The sequence below is a fragment of the Chiloscyllium punctatum genome, chromosome 4, assembly GCF_047496795.1.
Source record: "Chiloscyllium punctatum isolate Juve2018m chromosome 4, sChiPun1.3, whole genome shotgun sequence".
Lineage (NCBI taxonomy): Eukaryota > Metazoa > Chordata > Chondrichthyes > Orectolobiformes > Hemiscylliidae > Chiloscyllium > Chiloscyllium punctatum.
The window spans coordinates 36661283-36682274 of NC_092742.1; the positions used below are offsets into that span (position 1 = coordinate 36661283).

At 40.8% G+C, this 20992-nt stretch overlaps 1 protein-coding gene across 1 annotated transcript in view; it reads right to left on the reverse strand.

The window, feature by feature from the left end:
- lrrc9 (leucine rich repeat containing 9) overlaps positions 1–20992 on the reverse strand; it is a 242353-nt gene that overhangs the window by 200661 nt on the left and 20700 nt on the right. The window contains exons 6-8 of the mRNA XM_072568390.1: positions 15088–15228; positions 5752–5815; positions 3399–3469 (exon numbers count right to left, since the gene is read on the reverse strand). Of these exons, the coding sequence (XP_072424491.1) occupies positions 3399–3469; positions 5752–5815; positions 15088–15228 (276 nt within the window). The remainder of the gene's footprint in view (positions 1–3398; positions 3470–5751; positions 5816–15087; positions 15229–20992) is intronic.

The following is a 20992-nucleotide window of genomic DNA, read 5'->3' on the forward strand; positions in this document are numbered from 1 at the left end:
ACCCTTCCTCCAGGTCATTTATAAAAATGACAAACAGCAATGGTCCCAAAATAGATCCTTGCGGAACACCGCTAGTGACGGCACTCCAAGATGAACCTTTGCCATCAACTACTACCCTCGGTCTTCTTCCAGCCAGCCAATTCCTAATCCAAACCTCCAACTCACCCTCAATGCCATATCTCTGTATTTTCTGCAGTAGCCTACCATGGGGGACCTTATCAAACGCCTTACTAAAATCCATATATACCACATCTACCGCTTTCCCCTCATCTACCTCCTTAGTCACCTTCTCAAAGAATTCAATAAGGTTTGTGAGGCACGACCTGCCCTTCACAAAACCATGCTGACTATCCTTGGTCACATTATTCTTATCCAGATGTGCATAAATCCTATCCCTTACAATTCTCTCTAAGACTTTGCCCACAACAGAAGTGAGACTCACTGGCCTATAGTTACTAGGATTATCCCTACTCCCATTCTTGAACAAGGGAACCACGTTTGCTAGCCTCCAGTCCTCTGGCACTACTCCTATAGACAAAGAGGACACAAAAATCAAGGCCAATGGCTCTGCAATCTCCTCCCTTGCTTCCCAGAGAATCCTAGGATAAATGTCATCAGGCCCAGGGGACTTATCTATTTTCACCCTTGCCAGAATTTCCAACACCTCTTCTCTACATATCTCAAAGCCATCCATTCTACTTATTCGTGCCTCAGTATTCATTTCGACAACAATGTCCTGTTCCTGAGTGAATACTGACGAAAAGTATTCATTCAGTGCCTCCCCAATCTCTTCAGCCTCCACACGCAGCTTCCCATTACTATCCTTGATTGGACCTATTCCTACCCTAGTCATTCTTTTATTCCTAACATACCTATAGAAAGCCTTAGGGTTTTCCCTAATCCTACCAACTAAGGACCTTTCATGTCCCCTCCTTGCTGCTCTTTGCTCTCTCTTCAGGTCCTTCCGGGCTACCTTATAACTCTCAATCGCCCCTATTGAACCTTCACGCCTCATCTTTACAAAGGCCGCCCTCTTCCATTTAACAAGGGATTCCAATTCCTTATTAAACCACGGCTCCCTCACACGACCCTTTCCTCCCTGCCTGATAGGTACGGACTTATCAAGGACACTCAATAGTTGCTCCTTGAACAAGTTCCACATATCAATTACGCTCTTGCCTTGGAATCTACTTTTCCAATCCACACATCCTAAGTCATGCCTCACCGCATCATAATTTCCCTGCCCCCAGCTATAACTCTTGCCCTGGAGTACACACTTATCCCTCTCCATCACTAGAGTAAAAATCACCGAATTGTGGTCACTGTCCCCAAAGTGCTCACCTACCTCTAGTTCTAATACCTGGCCTGGTTCGTTACCCAGAACCAAATCCAGTATGGCCTCACCTCTTGTTGGCTTATCTACATATTGTGTCAGGAAACTCTCCTGCACACATTGGACAAACACTGACCCATCTAACGAACTTGAGCTATAGCTTTCCCAATCAATATCAGGAAAGTTAAAGTCCCCCATAACAACCACCCTATTACTATCACTCTTCTCCTGAATCATCTTCGCAATCCTTTCTTCAACGATTCTAGGACTATTAGGAGGCCTGTAAAAGACTCCTAACAGGGTGACCTCACCTCTCCTATTCCTAACCTCAACCCAAACTACCTCAGATGGCAAATCTTCGTCCATCTTCCTTTCCACCGCTGTAATACTATCTTTGACAAGCAAAGCCACACCCCCCCCCTCTGACCCTACTAAAACATTTAAACGCTGGAACCTGCAACAGCCAATCCTGTCCCTGATCTAGCCATGTCTCCGTAATAGCCACAACATCGAAGTCCCAGGTACCAACCAAGGATGTAGACCATCAGGCCCCGGGGACTTATCAACCTTCAGACCTAACAGTCTCTCCAATACCAAGTCCTAGCAAATATAAATTCCCTTAAGTTCAGGTCCTTCAGCCACTGTTACCTCAGGGAGATTGCTTGTGTTTTCCCCAGTGAACACAGATCTGAAGTACCCATTTAATTCCTCTGCCATTTTTTTGTTCCCTGTAATATATTCCCCTGTTTCTGTCTTCAAGGGCCCAATTTTAGTCCTAACTATTTTTTTGCCTTGCACATACCTAAAAAAGCTTTTACTATCCTCCTTTATATTTTTGGCCAGTTTACCTTCGTACCTCATTTTTCCTCTGCGTATTTCCTTCTTAGCAATCCTCTGTTGCTCTTTAAAAGCTTCCCAGTCCTCAGTTTTCCCACTTATCTTTGCTATGTTATACTTTTTCTCTTTTAACTTTATATGTTTCTCAATTTCCCTCGTCAGCCACGGCCACCCATGCCTCCTCCTGGGATCTTTCTTCCTTTTAGGAATGAACTTATCCTGCAACTTCTGTATTATACACAGAAATATCCGCCATTGTTCCTCCACTATCATCCCTGCTAAGGTATTGCACCATTGAACTTTGGCCAGCTCCTCCCTCATAGCTCCTGTCCCAGTGCAGTTTGGGAATGTGACAAATACATTCAAATGAGGATGGGACCATTCTGGGAGTTGACCTTTTAGAACAATTAGGAGCAATTATTGATGTGGGGACTCAAAACCACAACATGGTGACCCTCCAGCCAACTCTGGGAAAGGAAAAAAGATGCTCTCATTTTCCATTTTCCAACTGCCTTCTTGGTTGTTAATGGTGTAACATTGCTGAAGACTGCAGACAGCTTCAGTCAGTTGTTTCCCAAATACAGATGATCTATTGGCTTCCAGATAAATAACCCATGGTATAAAATAGAAGGATTGCAGAATGAAAACATTTTAAGCATTTACTTACTGTACTGTACTATATGTGGACATGGTTCATCTGCCTGTAACCAGAAAGATCAACTTCTGCAAGTTAAACCTATTTTCTCACTACTCCAGCTGATAATTACTAGTGATTAGAGGTGAAGTGAATTTTTCTGCTTTGCTCTGTTACAGATTTAACAATCTCCTTTGAATTCTACCAGTTTGGTAACTTCATAAATCGATAAGCATAAACTGCAATCTTACACAGCCAACGGACTCTGCTCCAAATCATAACACACAGCAAAAACAGCAAGACAAATTTAGATCATGAACATATTAAATCAGACTTATTTCAATCCTTTTTTTTTCCAGGCTTGTTTTTTAACTGCATGACCACTGATATTTACAATGACCTAAATTTGCAATACTCAATAACCAGCTTTCCTTTGCATAAAGAATTCAATGAAATTATTGTAAACCAGTTATAGAAGGAAAACTCCACTTGAACAAACTCCAATATGGTGTCTGTATTACCAAAATCCATCCTTCAAGCAATAACGTTAAAACTACAAATACAAATAAAGAAGTAGTGATGTAAAACATGTACCTTAAAGGAGCATATTTTGTTTCCCGAAAGGTTCAGCCATTCTAACTGAACATTGAAGTCCAAAGAGTTAGCTGAAATTTAAAACATTGTTGGTGCAGGATTACATAAACAATTATTATATTCCAATCTTTAAAGTAACATTTTCCACAAATTAAAATAGAAAATGATTCAGTGCAATAACAGAAAACAGGTTTTAACTGTACTTCAAAACGCTTTACGTTCAATAAATTAGACAATAGTAAGATCATGAGGAACAGGAGGTTATTCACCCCTTGAGACTGCCCTGCCATTCAATGACATCATGGCTGATAATGTAAATCATCAACTTTGCTGCCTTTTCCTTATAACCCTCAATTCCCTTACTGTTTAAAATCTGTCTATCTCAACATTGAATATACTAAATAACCCAACCTCAACAGCCCTCTAAATAAAGAATTCCATAGATTCACTATTCCCCAAGAGAAGAAATTTCTCCTGATCTGTCTTAAATGTGCAATTTCTTATTCTGACATTATGCCGTCTGGGTCCTAGACTCTCCAACAAGATGAAGCTCATTTTACATCTACCCAGTCAAGAACCCCAAGAATCTTCTATGTTTCAATAAAGTCACCTCTCCGTCTTCTAAATTTCAAAGAACAAAGATCCAACCTACTGAAATTCTTCTTGCAAAATAGTTCCTTTATATCTGTATCAGCCCAGTGAACCTTGTCCAGACTGCTTTCAATGCCAGTATCTCTTTCCTTAGACAAGATACAAAACTGTTTTCCAACTATGGTCTGACTGGTGCCTTTTACAGTGTTGGCAAAATCTCCCTATTTTTCTCATAAGGTGATACTGGATATCTGAAACAAAGACAGAGAATACTGGAGAAACTTAGCAGGTCTGGTAGCTTCCTTACAGTGAGAAAAACAGTAACCGACTCCATTCCTTTTAACATAAAAGGTCAACCATTCCATTAGCCTTTCTCGTTACCCACTGAACTTGGATGCTGCCTTTTTGTGATTTCTGTACAAGGACGTCCAAATCTGTTTTGTAGCTTTCTGCAGTCTTTTTCCATTTAACTATCATCCAGTTCTTCTATTCTTCCTCCCATCATGCATAATCTCGCATTTCCCCACATTATATTCCATTTGCGAAGTATTTGCTCACTAACTTTACCCATCTATATCCCCTGCAGACTTTTTGTATCATCCTCACTACATGCCTTCCCAACAATTTTTGTCATTAACAAACTTGGCTATAAATCATAATGGAATTTAACAGTTGTTATTACGGTTAACAAATGTGTTAGTTGATTTGTACAAAGCAATATCCAACAAACAAACATTAGTTAGTCTCTTTATCACAATGTTGCTTGAGAAAGGAATGTCAGCCAAGACTTAAAATAATCTTCAAATAATATAATGTAATCTCTAATATCAACATTTTCAGAAAAGCATCAGTTTTACAACATACTTTCTGTTGTATTATCCTGGTTTCCACTTAGTTTTTGAACCCAAACCCTTTTTATCAAATGCCAAACCTCAAACTTTTGATTAGGGATAACAGAATTTTCAATAGAGGCAAGTGATCATAGAAATTTCAGAACAGACACAATCAGTCTCCTAGGATCAATCTTGACGTTATGCCATGTTACAGATTTTTTTAAATTGTGAAAAACACTTTTACTTCTCTATTTCAGAGAAAAAAAGAATCAATTATCAAGTCTTCCATCATACTTGTAATAATTAATTCCTATAATTGGAAGTGAACCAAGGAAGGTCAACAACGTGATTATCATAGAAAACAAAACCAAAAGAAGAAAACATTTATCATTGTCTTACTGCTTAAAATACTTAGGATTAATAATGAATTATCTAAGTCTATTATCACCCATTACAAGACTATATTTGAAGCTAATAGTCAGATCAGTATTTTCCAATTCTATTAGTTTTATCTATTCTCAAATTCAATAATAGAACAGAGCAGAAATCACGCAAATTGAACTGCATCTTTCATCAGTTAAGTGAAGTAAAGTGAAGTGAAGTGAAGTGAATGCATTGGCTTTCTCTACAGATCGACCTAATATACAAATCATTTCATTTCACTGTCTGAGTTTAAGGTGGGAAGGGAATAAAAGGCAGAGATTAGAAATAAAAGAAGAGGTATGCCAGGACCATAGTAAGGATTTTAATTTCATTCCACTTGATTTGGTTCAGATTTACTTTTGAAAAGAAATATCAAATACTCCTTTATGTTTTAAAATTATAAAAAGTCTAGAATCACTTAAAATAGATAGTTAACAAATAAGCTAAACACTTGTCATATTGGCCTCCATAAGTAATAACAACGGTAATAATTATTTTATACTTACAAATCACATCAATTAAATTTCCAGCAAGATTCAGCTCCTTGAGATGTGTCAATGTGTTTAAGCCCTGCAGTAAAAAAGCGGTTACAGTTAAAATGGTATTTATAGTTTCCACTCATATGAAGCTTATTTACCCTCATGTTTCCTTTCTATCCATTTTATCATAGTCTTTGTATCTCAATAGTACAATCCGTTATGGCTTCAGCCACCATCAAACATATCAATATATCATTATAACATCTTAGTTATAATATTGACAACTACAGTATTTTAGTGAATATTTTAAAGAAATGGTAATGCTGCATTTCCTTAAAATTAAGTGAAATTTTTATCTCTTCCATGTCAAAAGTATACCAATAAAAATACTGTTCTTCGAGATCTCTTTTCACGGAATTCTGAGGCTTTCAAAGTAGATCATTCTCAAGAATAGAATGTAGGGAAATGGATGGTGACATCTTGAAAAATGTCCATATTACAGAGAAGGAAGTGCTGGATATTTTGAAACACATAAAAGTGGATAAATCCCCAGGACCTGATCAGGTACCCTAGAACTCAGTGGGAAGCTAGAGAAGTGATTGCTGGGCCTCTTGCTGAGAAATTTGTATCATCGATAGTCACAGGTGAGGTGCCAGGAGACTGGAGGTTGGCTAACGTGGTGCCACTGTTTAAGAAGGGTAGTTAGGAAATGCCAGGGAACTATAGACCAGTGAGCTTGACATCAGTGGTGGGCAAGTTGTTGGAGGGAGTCCTGAGGGACAGGATGTACATGTATTTGGAAAGGCAAGAACTTATTAGGGATATTCAACATGGCTTTGTGCGTGGGAAATCATGTCTCACAAACTTGATTGAGTTTTTTGAAGAAGTAACAAAGAGGATTGATGAGGGCAGAGCCATGGATGTGATCTATATGGACTTCAGAAAGGCATTCGACAAGGTTCCCCATGGGAGACTGGATAGCAAGGTTAGATCTCACTGAATACAGGGAAGACTAGCCATTTGGATACAGAACTGGCTCAAAGGTAGAAGACAGAAGGTGGTGGTGGAGGGTTGTTTTTCAGACTGGAGGCCTGTGATCAGTGGAGTATCACAAGGATCGGTGCTGGGTCCTCTACTTTTCATCATTTATATAAATGATTTGGATTTTAGCATAGGAGGTTATAGTTAGTAAGTTTGCAGATGACACCAAAATTGGAGGTGTAATGGACAGCAAAGGAGGTTTACCTCAGATTACAACAGGATCTTGACCAGATGGCCAATGGCTGAGAAGTGGCAGATGGAGTTTAATTCAGTTAAATGTGAGGTGCTGCATTTTGGGAAAGCAAATCTTAGTAGGACCTATACACTTAATGGTCAAGTCCTAGGGAGCGTTGCTGAATAAAGAGACCTTGGAGGGCAGGTTCATAGCTCCTTCAAAGTGGAGTCGCAGGTAGATAGGATAGTGAAGGCGGCGTTTGGCATGCTTTCTTTTATTGGTCAGAGTACTGAGTATAGGAGTTGGGAGGTCATGCTGTCACTGTACAGGACATTGGTTAGACCACTGTTGGAATATTGCATGCAATTCTAGTCTTCTTCCTATCGGAAAGATGTTGTGAAACGTGAAAGGGTTCAGAAAAGATTTACAAGGATGATGCCAGGGTTGGAGGATTTGAGCTATGTGGAGAAGCTGAACAGGCTGGGGCTGTTTTCCCTGGAGTGTCAGAGGCTGAGGGGTGACCTTATCGAGGTTTACAAAATTATGAAGGGCATGGATAGGATAAATAGATAAAGTCTTTTCCCTGGGGTGCGGGAGTCCAGAACTAGACGGCATGGGTTTAGGGTGCCTGGAGAAAGGTATAAAAGTGAGCTAAGGGGCAACCTTTTCATGCAGAGGGTGGTACGTGTATGGAATGAGCTGACAGAGGAAGTGGTGGAGACTAGTACAATTGCAACATTTAAAAGGTAGTTGGATGGGTATATGAATAGGAAGGGTTTGGAGGGATATAGGCTGGTTACTGGCATGTGGGACTAGATTGAGTTGGGATATCTAGTCAGCATGGACAGGTTGGACCAAAGGGTCTGTTTCGGTGCTGTACATCTCTACGACTCTAATATGTGGTTTTATCAAGGTGCCTCCATTGGTTCCATTCTTAATACTTCTGAGTATGTTCAAAAGATTGCAAAAATTGGTTCATTGAACAACTGGGAGACTTATTCTATTTTAGAAGAAAGGTCCCTGGACTTCCTGTAAAAAAATACTTAACGGGAGCTATGTAAACAGCCAGAAGCTTAGAGACTATGGAACTGCTTACACTTGTTTACAGAAATGTTTAGAAGAAAGAACAGATGTAGATTATTTTCTAAATGTGGAAAAGCTTCAGAAATATGAAGCATAAAGTGTCTTAGGAGTCCTAGTTCAAGATTCTCTTAAGGTTAACATGCAGGTTCAGTGGCAGTTAGGAAGGAAAATTCAATGTTAGCATTCATTTCAAGAAGACTAGAATACAAGAGCAAGGATGTACTTCTAAAGCTGTACAAGGCTTTGGTCAGACAGTATTTGGAATATTGTGAGCAGTTTTGGGCCCCAGATGTGCTCACTTTGGAGTGAGTCCAGAGGAGGTTAACAAGAATGATTCTCGGAATGGAGGGTTTCAAATATGAGAAGCTGTGGCTGATTTAGTACTCACTTGGAGTTTCGAAGGATGAGGGCAGAGAATCTGATTGAAACCTAAGAGTATTGAGAGGCTTAGATAGAGTGGACATGCAGAAGATTTTTCCAGTAGTGGGAGAGATTAGGACTCGAGGGCACAGCCTCAAAATGAAGGGATGACCCTTTAGAATTGAGATAAGGAGGAATTTCTTCAGCCAGAAGGTGGTGAATCTGTGGGACTCATTGCTGCAGAAAGTTGTGGAGGGAAAGTCATTAAGACAAAAGTAGAGAAGACTCCTGATTAAAAAAGGGATCAAGGATTACAGGGAGAAGGCAGGAGAATGGGGTTGAGAAACATATCAGCCATGATTGATTGTCGGTCCAGATTCAATGGGCTGAATGCCCCAGTTCTCTTTGTATACCTTTGGTTTATGGTTGTCAGAAGTTTTGGGGTTTTCTCTGAATATTGATTTGAGGCCCAGTCTGCTGACAGAAACCATCTGTTTCATCCTTTCAAATAGTTTTTTTTTTGAGTACGCACTTTTACTGTGCAGTGCAGGAGCTGAAAAACTGATGTGTAAAGTCCCTTATAAAAATTTCTGAAAGATTTCTTCTTGCTATCCCCTGAACACCCTACTTCCTGTAAGGACTCCATTCTATTCTTTGAGTTTCTCTGTTGCATCTGTCTGAATGATGTCATCTTCCAGATGTGCTTGAGAAATCAACCTTCTCTTCAATGGATGAATCTATCGCTCTCTTTCTCTTCCCTCTACCTTGGATTAGAGCCCTCAATGTCCTACTTATTTCCTACACTTCTGCCCTTACCTCCCCAAGTTTAGGGTTTCCCTTGTTCTCATTTTCTATCCCAATTCATCCTCTGGATTCATAAGATCATCTTCTACAACTTCCAGCATCTCCAGCAGGATGCCACAACCAAACACATCTTTCCCTCCCTTCCAATCTTAGTATTTTGCAGGGACTATTCCTTCCATGACAATCTGGTCATTAAGTCAGAGTGATAGAGATGTACAGCACGGAAACAGACCCTTCGGTCCAACTTATCCAACCTGACCAGATATCCCAACCCAATCTAGTCCCACTTGCCAGCACCCGGCCTATATCCCTACAAACCCTTCTTATTCATATACCCATCCAGATGCCTTTTAAATGTTGCAATTGTACCAGGCTCCACCACTTCCTCTAGCAGCTCATTCCATACACGCACAACCTTCTATATGAAAAGGTTGCACCTTAAATCTTTTTTATAACTTTCCACTCTCACCCTAAACCTATGCCCTCTAGTTTTGGACTCCCCCACCCCAGAGAAAAGACTTTGTCTATTTATCCTATCCCCTGCCCCTCATGATTTTATAAACCTCTACAAGGTCACCCCGTAGCCTCCAAAACTCCAGTAAACAGCCCCAGCCTATTCAACCTCTCCCAAAGCTCAAATCTTCCAACCCTGGCCACATGCTTGTAAATCTTTTCTTTCAAGTTTCACAATGTCCTTCTAACAGGAAGGAGACCAGAATTGCACGCAATTTTCCAAAAGTGGCCTGTACAGCTACAACCTGACCTCCCAATTCCTATACTCAATACACTGACTAATAAAGGAAAGCATATCAAACGCCTTCTTCAGGTACTGGGGATTTAGCCACTTTTATGCGTTTCAAGACATCCAGCACTTCCTATTCTGTAATATGGACATTTTTCAAGATATCACCATCTATTTCCCTACATTCTATATCTTCCATGTCCTTCTCCACAGTGAACACTAATGCGAAATACTTATTTAGTATCTCCCCCATCTCCTGCGGCTCTACACAAAGGCCACCTTACTGATCTTTGAGGGGAGTGTGTGGTGCTGTAAGAGCACAGCAGATCAGGCAGCGTCCAAGGTACAGGACTTTCGACGTTTCGGGCAAAAGCCTTTCATCAGGAATCTGCAGTCCTCACTTTCGCCTAGTTGATCTTTGAGGGGCCCTATTCTCTCCTTAGTTACTCTTTTATCCTTAATGTATTTGTAAAAACCCTTTGGATTTTCCTTAACCTTATTTGCCAAAGCTATCTCATGTCCCATTTTTGCCCTCTTGATTTCCCTCTTAAGTGTACTCCTCCTGCCTTTTTACTTTAATGATTTTCTCAATCTACTATGATATATGCCTCCTTCTTTTTCTTAACCAAACCCTCAATTTCTTTAGTCATCCAGCATTCTCTAAACCTACCAGCCTTTCCTTTCACCCTAACAGGGATTATACTGTTTCTGGACTCTCATTACCTCATTTCTGAAGGCTTCCCATTTTTCAGCTGTCCCTTTACCTACAAACATCTGCCCCCAATCAGCTTTTGAAAATTCTTGCCTAATACCATCAAAATTGACCTTTCTACAATTTAGAACTTCAGCTTTTAGATCTGGTCTATCCTTTTCCATCACAATTTTAACACTAATAGAATTATGGTCGATGGTCCAAAATGCTCCCCCACAGACACCGCAGTCTGCCTTATTTCCAAGAGTAGGTCAAGTTTTGCACCCTCTCTAGAAGGTACATCCACATACTGAGTCAGAAAATTTTCTTGTACACACTTAAATTCCTCTCCACCTAAACCCTGAACACTATGGCAGTCCCAGTCTATGTTTGGAAAGTTAAAATCTCCTATCACAATCACACTATTATTCTCCAAGTAACTGAAATCTCCTTACAAATTTGTTTCTCAATTTCCCACTGACTATTAGGGGGGTCTATAATATAACCCCAATAAGGTGATCATCCATTTCTTCTTTCTCAATTCCACCCAAATAACTTTCCTGGACATACTTACAGGAATATCCTCCCCAATACAGCTGTAACGCTATCCCTTATCAAAAATGCCACTCCTCTATAAGTCATAATACCTTTTCACCTCCCCTTAAACTCATGCCTCCTTCATGAAGGGATGCAAGAAAATTGGAGGATGGACATCATGTGGTCAATCTCTGAAGCGGTGGAATTCAGTGAAGTCTTAGAGGCTGTAAAGTCCATAAGCAGAGGATGAATTGTTATAGCCTGAGCTTATGCTGTGCTTCATTGTAATGTTCCAGTAGGACCAGGACCACTTACTCATTCCCTTATGGTACCTTCCGAAGAATTCCAAAGAGGTGTAACACTTCCTTAGCGGTCTCCTCATCGTTCAAGGATCCAAAAGTAGCTTCTAGGTGCAGCAGCATTTTACTTGTACCTTTTCAAGTTAGTCTACCGTATTCTCTGCTCACAAATTTAAACCAGCTATCTAAATATTCTGTCAACAAGAGCAGGTCAGAGGCTGGCAGAATAACCCAGCTCTAGGCTGCCCAGAGCCTGTCCACCATCTACTAAATAGAAGTCGGAGGTGTGATGGAATACTCTCCCCTTTCTGAATAAATGCAGCACCAATTACATTCTAGAACCTTGACATCATCCTGAAGAACACAGACGACATGACTCGCACTCCATCAAACACATCAAAATTCACATCCTCAACCAGGACGGCCAAGTGGCTGTGATGCATTTCATCTACAATATATGTACCATCTACAAAATGCACGGCAAAAAAAAAACAAGGATCTTTAAACAGAATCTTCCAAATTGCAATAACAACCATCTTGGAAGAAAGAAAGCAGCACTTCTAGGAGGACACTACAACCTGCAAGTTCGCCTCCAAGCCACATACTATCCTGATTTTGAACAATATCACTGGATCAAAATCCTACAAATTCCTCTACAACAGCACTATTGTTGCATCTACACTGCATGAACTTCAGTACTCAAGAAGGCAGCTCATCACCACCTTCTCAAGAGCAAATAGGGGCAATAAATCTTAGCTTAACCAGCTACTCCAACATAGAACATAGAACAATATAGCATGGGAACAAGCCCTTATGGCCACCATTTCTGTGCCACCCATGAATCCATTCTAAACTAATACCATCTGCCTGCATATGGTCCATATCTCGCTAATCCTTGCCTGATTATGTGTCTGTCTAAATATCTCTGTGCAAGCATATGCAGCATACCATCCAGATAATGCCTGTATTTTGGCAATAGCCATGATACTTTAACTGTGTTAATCCATTGTACCATTGCTATTTAAGCCACCACAAGAAACTGGAGAAGGCCAATGGAAAGCAAGGGCTAGTCCCTCATCACCAATTTTGGAACACATCTCACACAGATTGAGGGCAGCATGGCATGCGCAATGATGCCAAACAGACTACTGGGATGTTTATGCAATGTAAGCCTCCTGAAACGCATTGAAGGAACCTGGGAGTCAAGAAGCGAGTCCTTGACTCTCGTGGTCTGCTGCATCTTGCAGAAACAAACAATGACAGCACAGTTCTTGTCATAAGGTTTACAATGAGAAACGGAAAAGGTGGAGAAGGAGGAAGAGAGGCTGCTGGTGGAAGGGAGAGTGCAATAAGTACACTGCCTTTCTGGCCAAAATATTCATGATCAGATCATGACAACAGGGAATGCAATCTCATTCCCCATTATACAACCATTCCATACTTTTCAAAGAATGCTGAAGTAAAAATCACCATAGAACAAATTTACCAAAACAGCTCAATCAATTAAACCACCCAATATACCAAATAAAAGTTAACTACTATATTAGCCTTCTGCCTCCATTGGACAACCAGTTTTTTAGATTAGATTAATTCTCTGAAGTGAATATTTGAGGCCAAGCTAGATTGATGCCCTTGCCTAACTAGAATTTAAAGTTATCAAAGGTAGAGATCGGAATACTGAACTCCAAATACCCTATTGAATGGCAGCATAGGCTCAAAGGGTAGAATGGCCTACTTTTGTTCCTAATTTGTATTCATGCTCACCTTTCATTAATCTTCACATGTCCTTGTGCTTCTGTGCAGTGTCACCTCAGTATGAGGCAAGATGGATAAAGAGCACCAGTTGAGATGGGGTATTTAGATTTTCAAAAGACATTCAAAAAGTTTATTTCACAATATAAAGGTTAATGTATTGGGGATGATACATTAATAAGAGTAAAAAGAGTAGCTAACTGAAAGGAAACAAAAGATGGGCTAAGTGTGTCAATTTCAGGTTGGTAAATGTTAACTAGTGTAGTGTCAACCAAATTGGTTGTGGACCTCAATTATTTATTGCCTCCATTAAATTTTCTTATTCATGCACAGGATGTAGGTGTCGCTGACGCGGCCCATCATTGTCCATCATTAATTACCCGGAGGGTAGTTGAGAGTCAACCACATTGCTAAGGGTTTGGAGTCATATGTAAGTCAGGCTAGGTGAAGATATCAGATTTTCTTCCCTTAGGACATTAATGAGTTAGATGGGTTTTTCTGACATTTGACAATGGCTTCATGGTCATCAGTAGATTCTTAATTTCACATATTTTTTACTGAATTCAAATTCCAACATCTTCCATGGTGGGATTCAAACCCCAGAATGTTAGCTGAGTTTCTTGATGAAGAACCTAGTAACAATACCATTAGGTTATTGCCTCTCCTATTAATGACTGATAAAAAGACAGGCTGTAATTGCATCCAAATTTGCCGATGATACAAAAATAGGTGGGAAAGTAAATCATGAGAATACATCTGCAAGGGACATAGGAATAAATGAGTAGTGAAATAATTTAATGTGATAATGTGAGGCTTTTCATTTTGGCTACAAGAACAGAAAAGCAGAATATTATTTAACAGGAGAGTACAGAATACAGCAGTACTGAGAGATTTTCGTATCCTTGAACACAAATTGTTAAAAAGTCAGCATGCAGGTAAGTAATTAGAAAGGCAAATAGCATGTTGGTCTTTATTACAAAGGGGACAGAATCTAAGAGGGAAGAAGTCTTGTTGCAGCTTTAAAGCACAGTGTTGAGATAGCACCTGGGGAACTGTGTATAACTTTCACCTCCTTGAGTAGGAATATACTTGATTTATAAATAATTCACAGAAGATCCTACATCAATTTCTGGGTTGAAGGGGGTCATCTTATGAGGGACGGCTGAATTAGTTGTACCTTTACTCACTGGATTTCAAAAGAACAAGAGGTAATCATGTGTAAACAGATTCTGAAGGGGTTTGATCGTGTAAATGCTGAAGCCCCGATGATGGGTTATGCCCAAAACAAGAGTCCTTTGCTCCTCAGATGCTGCCTGACCTGCTGTGCCTTTTCCTGCGCCACACTTTATCGACACTGACTCTTCAGCATCTGTCGTCCTATCTCCCAAATGCTGAAGGGATGTTTTCTGTTGTTGCAGAATACACAACATAGGCGAACACTTTAACCATAAGGTGTCATTCACTTTATAGATGGTGAATAGGAGGAATTTCTTCTCAGAGGTTATTAATCACTAGAATTCTCTTCACCAGGGAACAATGGATGCTGGGTAATTTAATATATCCATGTTGCACAGATCTTTAACGGACTGGGGCATCAAGGATATTAGGGTGGTCCTCAATCAAGTCAGCCATGATCTTATTGAATGGTAGAGAATATTATAGGAGGCAAATGGCCTAATCCTACTTCTAATAATTTTGGAGTAATGTACTTGAAACTTCCAAACTCATTCAGGAAATAGTAACTTTCAGATACATCATACCCATAATGTAGAATGCTATTGCAAGGTTTTTCACAGGAGCAAAACCAACAGAGTAAGGAGGGATGGTTACGACATCTGGTCAAAAATAAATATTTTTAACATGTTTTGAACACACTTACTTCTATAACTTTAATTTTATTATTGTTCAACCAAAGGATCTCCAACTTCTTCAGATTTTCCAGATTTTTAATCTTTGTAATTCGATTGTAATACAAGTAGAGTCTTCGAAGATTTGCACAATAGTTTAATCTATTAATATCCTAGAAAAATAATTCAAAGTTATTTTTCAGAACAAATATGATGCTCTAATTGTACTGGTCTCTTATTGCACTACAATAAAGAACACATAACTTTAGAACCTTCAGGTGATCGTCTCAATGGACCGAACAGCCTCTTTTTGCACCTCAAAAATTTTGATTTTGCAATTCAATACTTTAGCAACATTTAAAGTAACACATCATGGAGAAGAATTTGTATTTATCTTACACTACCCTATATATCTCAATAACTCTACAGAACATTTCAAAATCATAAATTATTCAAAAAAAATTTAAACACCAAGCAACTTCTACAGATGCCTGTTGGTGGCAGTATTGAGCTGTTGCAAACTATACTCAAGACAAAACTAGCAGCATCTTAATGGTATGCAGACTTACTTCAACAAGTTACTTTAAAAGCATTATATAATTGCCATAAAATGTTCCAAGGCAATTCAGAAGTATTATTAAAAGGAATTAAGTTTCTGAAACTGTGAAATAGGCAAAATCCATAGGTTTTGCTGAGCATCTGAAGAGAAAAATAAGTGAGGTAGAAAGGCTTACAGAAAGAATTCCAGATTTTACAATTAGAGGGTTGGTCATGAAGGGCGGAGTGATTAAAGCAAAGGTTTGGCAACAACCTAGAATTAGAGGAAAACAAAGAAGTGGAAGGTTGGAGAGCAGCAAGAGATTATAAAAGGATTTCAACGTAAGGATGAGAATTTTAACATCCAGATAGTACTTAATTGGGAGCCAATGTCAATCTGTGAGCCCAAGCGCAACAAGGTAATCAGGTCTTTGGATGATATTAGAACAGTTTTAGGGATTGAAAGCAAAAGAGCGGCAAGGAAAATGTTATAATAACCAAGGTTTTAGGTTTAAAAGAAAATGTGAGGGACTTACCTCAGGAATCAGGCCTCCATTTTGCCAGAGCGGCGGGGAGAGAAGGAGTGGTGAAGCGAGGGCTGCCAGGGTGAGTTTTCCTGCATTTAAAGGAACTTATCTCGGAAGACGGGCCTCCATTTGCCGAGAGGTGCGAGGGAGGAGCGAAGGACTTCTGGGAAGTCACATATTGGTTGAGTTATCCGAAACACTACTCGGGTAGCGTCTCCCACCATCCCCCTCCTCTAACCAGAAAAAAAGGATCTGTGCGCCAGCTTGGTAAGGTAACAAGTTTTTTTTTTATTCCTTATTTTATCAACAGTCTCTTTGGGAATTTAGAATAGTGGGAATGGAGGTTAGGGCAGTTGAATGTTCCTCCTGCAGAATGTGGGAGGTAAGGGTCACCACTAGTGTCCCTGCTGACTACACCTGTGGGAAGTGCACCCAACTCCAGCTCTTCGAAAACTGCTTTAGGGAACTGGAGCTGGATGAACTTCAGATCATTCGGGAGGCAGAGGGGGTTATTGAGAGGAGTTACAGGAGGTAGTCACTCGTAAGGTACAAGAAAAAGGCAGGGATCCCCTGTGGCCATTCCCCTCAACAATAAGCCTACCGTTTTGGATACTGTTGCCGGGGGAGGGGGGTGGGGGGGGGAACGACTTACTATGGAAAAGCAGTGGGGTACAGGGCTCTGGCACAGAGTCTGTCCCTACTGCTCAGAAGGGAAAGGGGAAGAGGAACATAGCAGCAGTCATTGGGGACTCCATAGTTAGGGGAACAGATAGGAGGCTCTGTGGGGACGAAACTCACAGTTGGTGTGTTGCCTCCCAGGTGCCAGGGTTCGTGATGTCTCTGATCATGTTTTTGGGATCCTTAACGGGGAGGGGAGCAGCCCCAAGTCGTGGTCCACATAGGCACCAACGACGTAGGTAGGAAGAGAGATGGGGATTTAAGGCAGAAATTCAGGGAGCTAGAATGGAAGCTTAGAGCTAGGACAGACAGAGTTGTTATCTCTGGTTTGTTGCCCGTGCCACGTGCTAATGAGGCAAGGAATAGAGTTGAACACATGGCTACAGGGATGGTGCAGGAGGGAGGGTTTTGGATTCTTGGATAATTGGGGCTCTTTCTAGGATAGGTAGGACCTCTACAAACAAGCAGGATGGTCTTCATCTGAACCAGAGGGGTACCAATATCCTGGGGGGGAAATTCGCTAAGGCTATTGGGGTGGGTTTAAACTAATCCAGCAGGGGGAAGGGAACCAAAATTGTAGTTCAAGTATAGAAAATGTTGAGAGTAGGGAGATCCAAAATCAAGTTTCAGGGACACAAGATGGCACCGGCAAGCAAGAAGTTGGTTTGAGGCGTGTCTCCTTCAACACCAGGAGCATCTGGAATAAGGTGGGTGAACTTGCAGCATGGGTAGGTACGTGGGACTTCGATGTTGTGGCCATTTCGGAGACATGGTTAGAGCAGGGACACAAATGGTTGTTGCAGGTTCCAGGTTCCAGGATTTAGATGTTTCAGTAAGAACAGAGAAGATGGTAAAAGAGGGGGAGGTGTGGCATTGTTGGTCAAGGACAGTATTTCAGTTGCAGAAAGGCTGTTTGGGGACTCATCAACTGAGGTAGTATGGGCTGAAGTTAGAAACAGGAAAGGAGGTCACCCTGTTGGGAGTTTTCTATAGGCCTCCGAATAGTTCCAGAGATGTAGAGGAAAGGATAGCAAAGATGATTTTTGATAGGAGTGAGAGAGACAGGGTAGCTGTCATGGGGGACTTCAACTTTCCAAATATTGACTGGGAACACTATAGTACGAGTACTATAGATGGGTCAGTTTCTGTCCAGCGTGTGCAGGAGAGTATGTAGACAGGCCAACAAGGGGCGAAGCTACATTAGATTTGGTACTGGGTAATGAGCCCGGCCAAGTGTTAGACTTGGAAGTAGGTGAGCAGTTTGGTGATAGCGGTCACAATTCTGTTATGTTTACTTTAGTGATAGAAAGGGATAGGTGTATACCACTGGGCAAGTGTTACAGCTGGGCGAAAGGCAATTACAATGTGATTAGGCAAGATTAAGGAAGCATAGGATGGGGAAGGAAACTGCAGGGGATAGGCACATTAGAAATGTGGAGCTTATTCACGGAAAAGCTCCTGTGTGTCCTAGATAAGTATGTACCTGTCAGGCAGGGAGGAAGGTGTAGAGCGCGGGAGCCACGGTTTACGAAGGAAATGGAATCTCTGGTCAAGAGGAAGAAGGCGGCTTATGTTAGAATGAAATGTGAAGGCTAAGTTAGGGCGCTTGATGGTTACAAGGTAGTCAGGAAAGACCTAAAGAGAGAGCTCAGAAAAGCCAGGAGGAGACATGAGAAGTTGTTGGCAGATAGGATCAGGGTAAATCCTAAGGCTTTCTATAGGTATTTAAGGAATAAAAGAATGACAAGAGTAAGATTAGGGCCAATCAAGGATAGTAGTGGGAAGTTGTGTGTGGTTTCAGAGGAGATAGGGGAAGCACTAAATGAATGTTTTTCAACAGTATTCACTCTACAAAACGACAATGTTGTCGAGGAGAATACGGAGATATAGTTTACTACACTAGGTGTGATTGAGGTTCTCAAGGAAGAGGTATTAGAAATCCTGTAGAGTGTGAAAATAGATAAGTCCCCTGGGATTTATCCTAGGATTCTCTGGGAAGCCAGGGAGGAGATTGCCAAGCCTTTGGCATTGATCTTTAAATCGTCATTGTCTACAGGAATAGTGCCAGAAGACTGGAGGATAGCAAATGTGGTTCCCCTGTTCAAGAAGGGGAATAGAGACAATCCTGGTAATTATAGACTAGTGAGCCTTACTTCAGTTGTTGGTAAAGTGTTGGAAAAGGTTATAAGAGGTAGGATTTATAATCATCTAGAAAAGAATAATTTGATTAGAGATAGCACAGTTTTGTGAAGGGTAGGTTGTGCCTCACAAACCTTATTGAGTTCTTTGAGAAGGTGACCAAACAGATGAGAGTAAACCAGTTGATGTGGTGTATATGGATTTCAGCAAGGCATTCGATAAGGTTCCCCACAGTAGGCTATTGTACAAAATGCAGAGGAATGGGATTGTGGGAGATATAGCAGTTTGGATCAGTAACTGGCTTGCTGAAAGAAGACAGAGGGTGGTGGTTGATGGGAAATGTTCATCCCGGATTCTGGATTAGTGGTGCTGGAAGAGCACAGCAGTTCAGGCAGCTAGAGGAGAGCTTATCTCTCCACGCTTCAGGCTCACTGCCTTTATTCCTGATGAAGGGCTTTTGCCCGAAACGTCGATTTCGAAGCTACTTGGATGCTGCCTGAACTGCTGTGCCCTTCCAGCACCACTAATCCAGAATCTGGTTTCCAGCATCTGTAGTCATTGTTTTTACCGAATGTTCATCCTGGAGCCTAGTTACCAGTGGTGTACTGCAAAGGTCGGTGTTGGGTCCACTGCTATTCGTCATTTTTATAAACGACCTGGATGAGGGTGTAGAAGGCTGGGTTAGTAGATTTGCAGACGACACTAAGGTCGGTGGAGTTGTGGATAGTGACGAAGGATGTTGTAGGTTACAGAAAGACATAGATAAGCTGCAGAGCTGGGCTGAGAGGTGGCAAATGGAGTTTAATGCGGACATGTGTGAGGTGATTCACTTTGGTCGGAATGCAAAGTACTGGGCTAATGGTAAGATTCTTGGTAGTGTAAGTGAGCAGAGAGATCTGTGTCCAAGTACACAGATCCTTGAAAGTTGCCACCCAAGTTGACAGGGTTATTAAGAAGGCATACAGTGTTTTAGCTTTTATTAATAAAGGAATCGAGTTCCGGAACCATGAGGTTATGCTACGGTGGCCACACTTGGAGTATTGTTTACAGTTGTGGTCACCGCATTATAAGGAGGATGTGAAAGCTTTGGAAAGGGTGCAGAAGAGATTTACTAGGATGTTGCCTGGTATAGAGGGAAGGTCTTACGAGGAAAGGCCAAGGGACCTGAGGCTGTTTTCGTTAGAGAGATGTCGGTTGAGAGGTGACTTAATAGAGACATACAAGAAAATCAGAAGGTTAGATAGGGTGGACAGGGAGAGCCTTTTACCAAGAATGGTGATGGCGAGCACGAGGGGGCATAGCTTTAAATTGAGGGGTGATAAGATATAGGACAGATGTCAGAGGTAGTTTCTTTACTCAGAGTAGTAAGAGTATGGAATGCTTTGCCTGCAACGATAGTAGATTCGCCAACTTTAAGTACATTTAAGTCGTCATTGGACAAGTACATGGAATAGTATAGGTTAGATGGGCTTCAGATTGGTATGACAGGTTGGCGCAATATCGAGGGCCGAAGGGCCTGTACTGCACTGTAATGTTGTATGTTCTATGTGAATGACAGTTTTCGCACAGTCAAATTGAGGCAGAGTTAAAATCAGACCTCCAGAATAGAGAGGTGGTAATAAGCGATCTTACTGATCAGCTAGAAATATGATTAGGATATGTGATCAGACACACCACTCAAAGACTAAATCATTAGCATGGTTTTTCTTAGCACACACTAACAGATCAGCTGAGTATCAAACATTTTATGCTTTTACTTCAAATTTCCGGTGTCTGCAGTAAATCATGTTATAGCTCAGGAGAGGGAAGATGACGAGGGTAGCAGTGAAAGTGTCTTTGATGCTCTATATCTTTCCTGTGCTTATAGAAATGTAAAGTTCCTAATTGTTCAAAGTAAAGTAATTGGCAATATCTTGGGATTACAATAAGATTAAACAAGAATGTAACAAAATTATGATGTTATTTTCTCCAAAGCACGTTGTAGGTTCTGAAAACATTGCAGTCTGTAATTTTTCTAAGTCTTTGGTTAATTAAATAAAAATGTAATTTACTGATA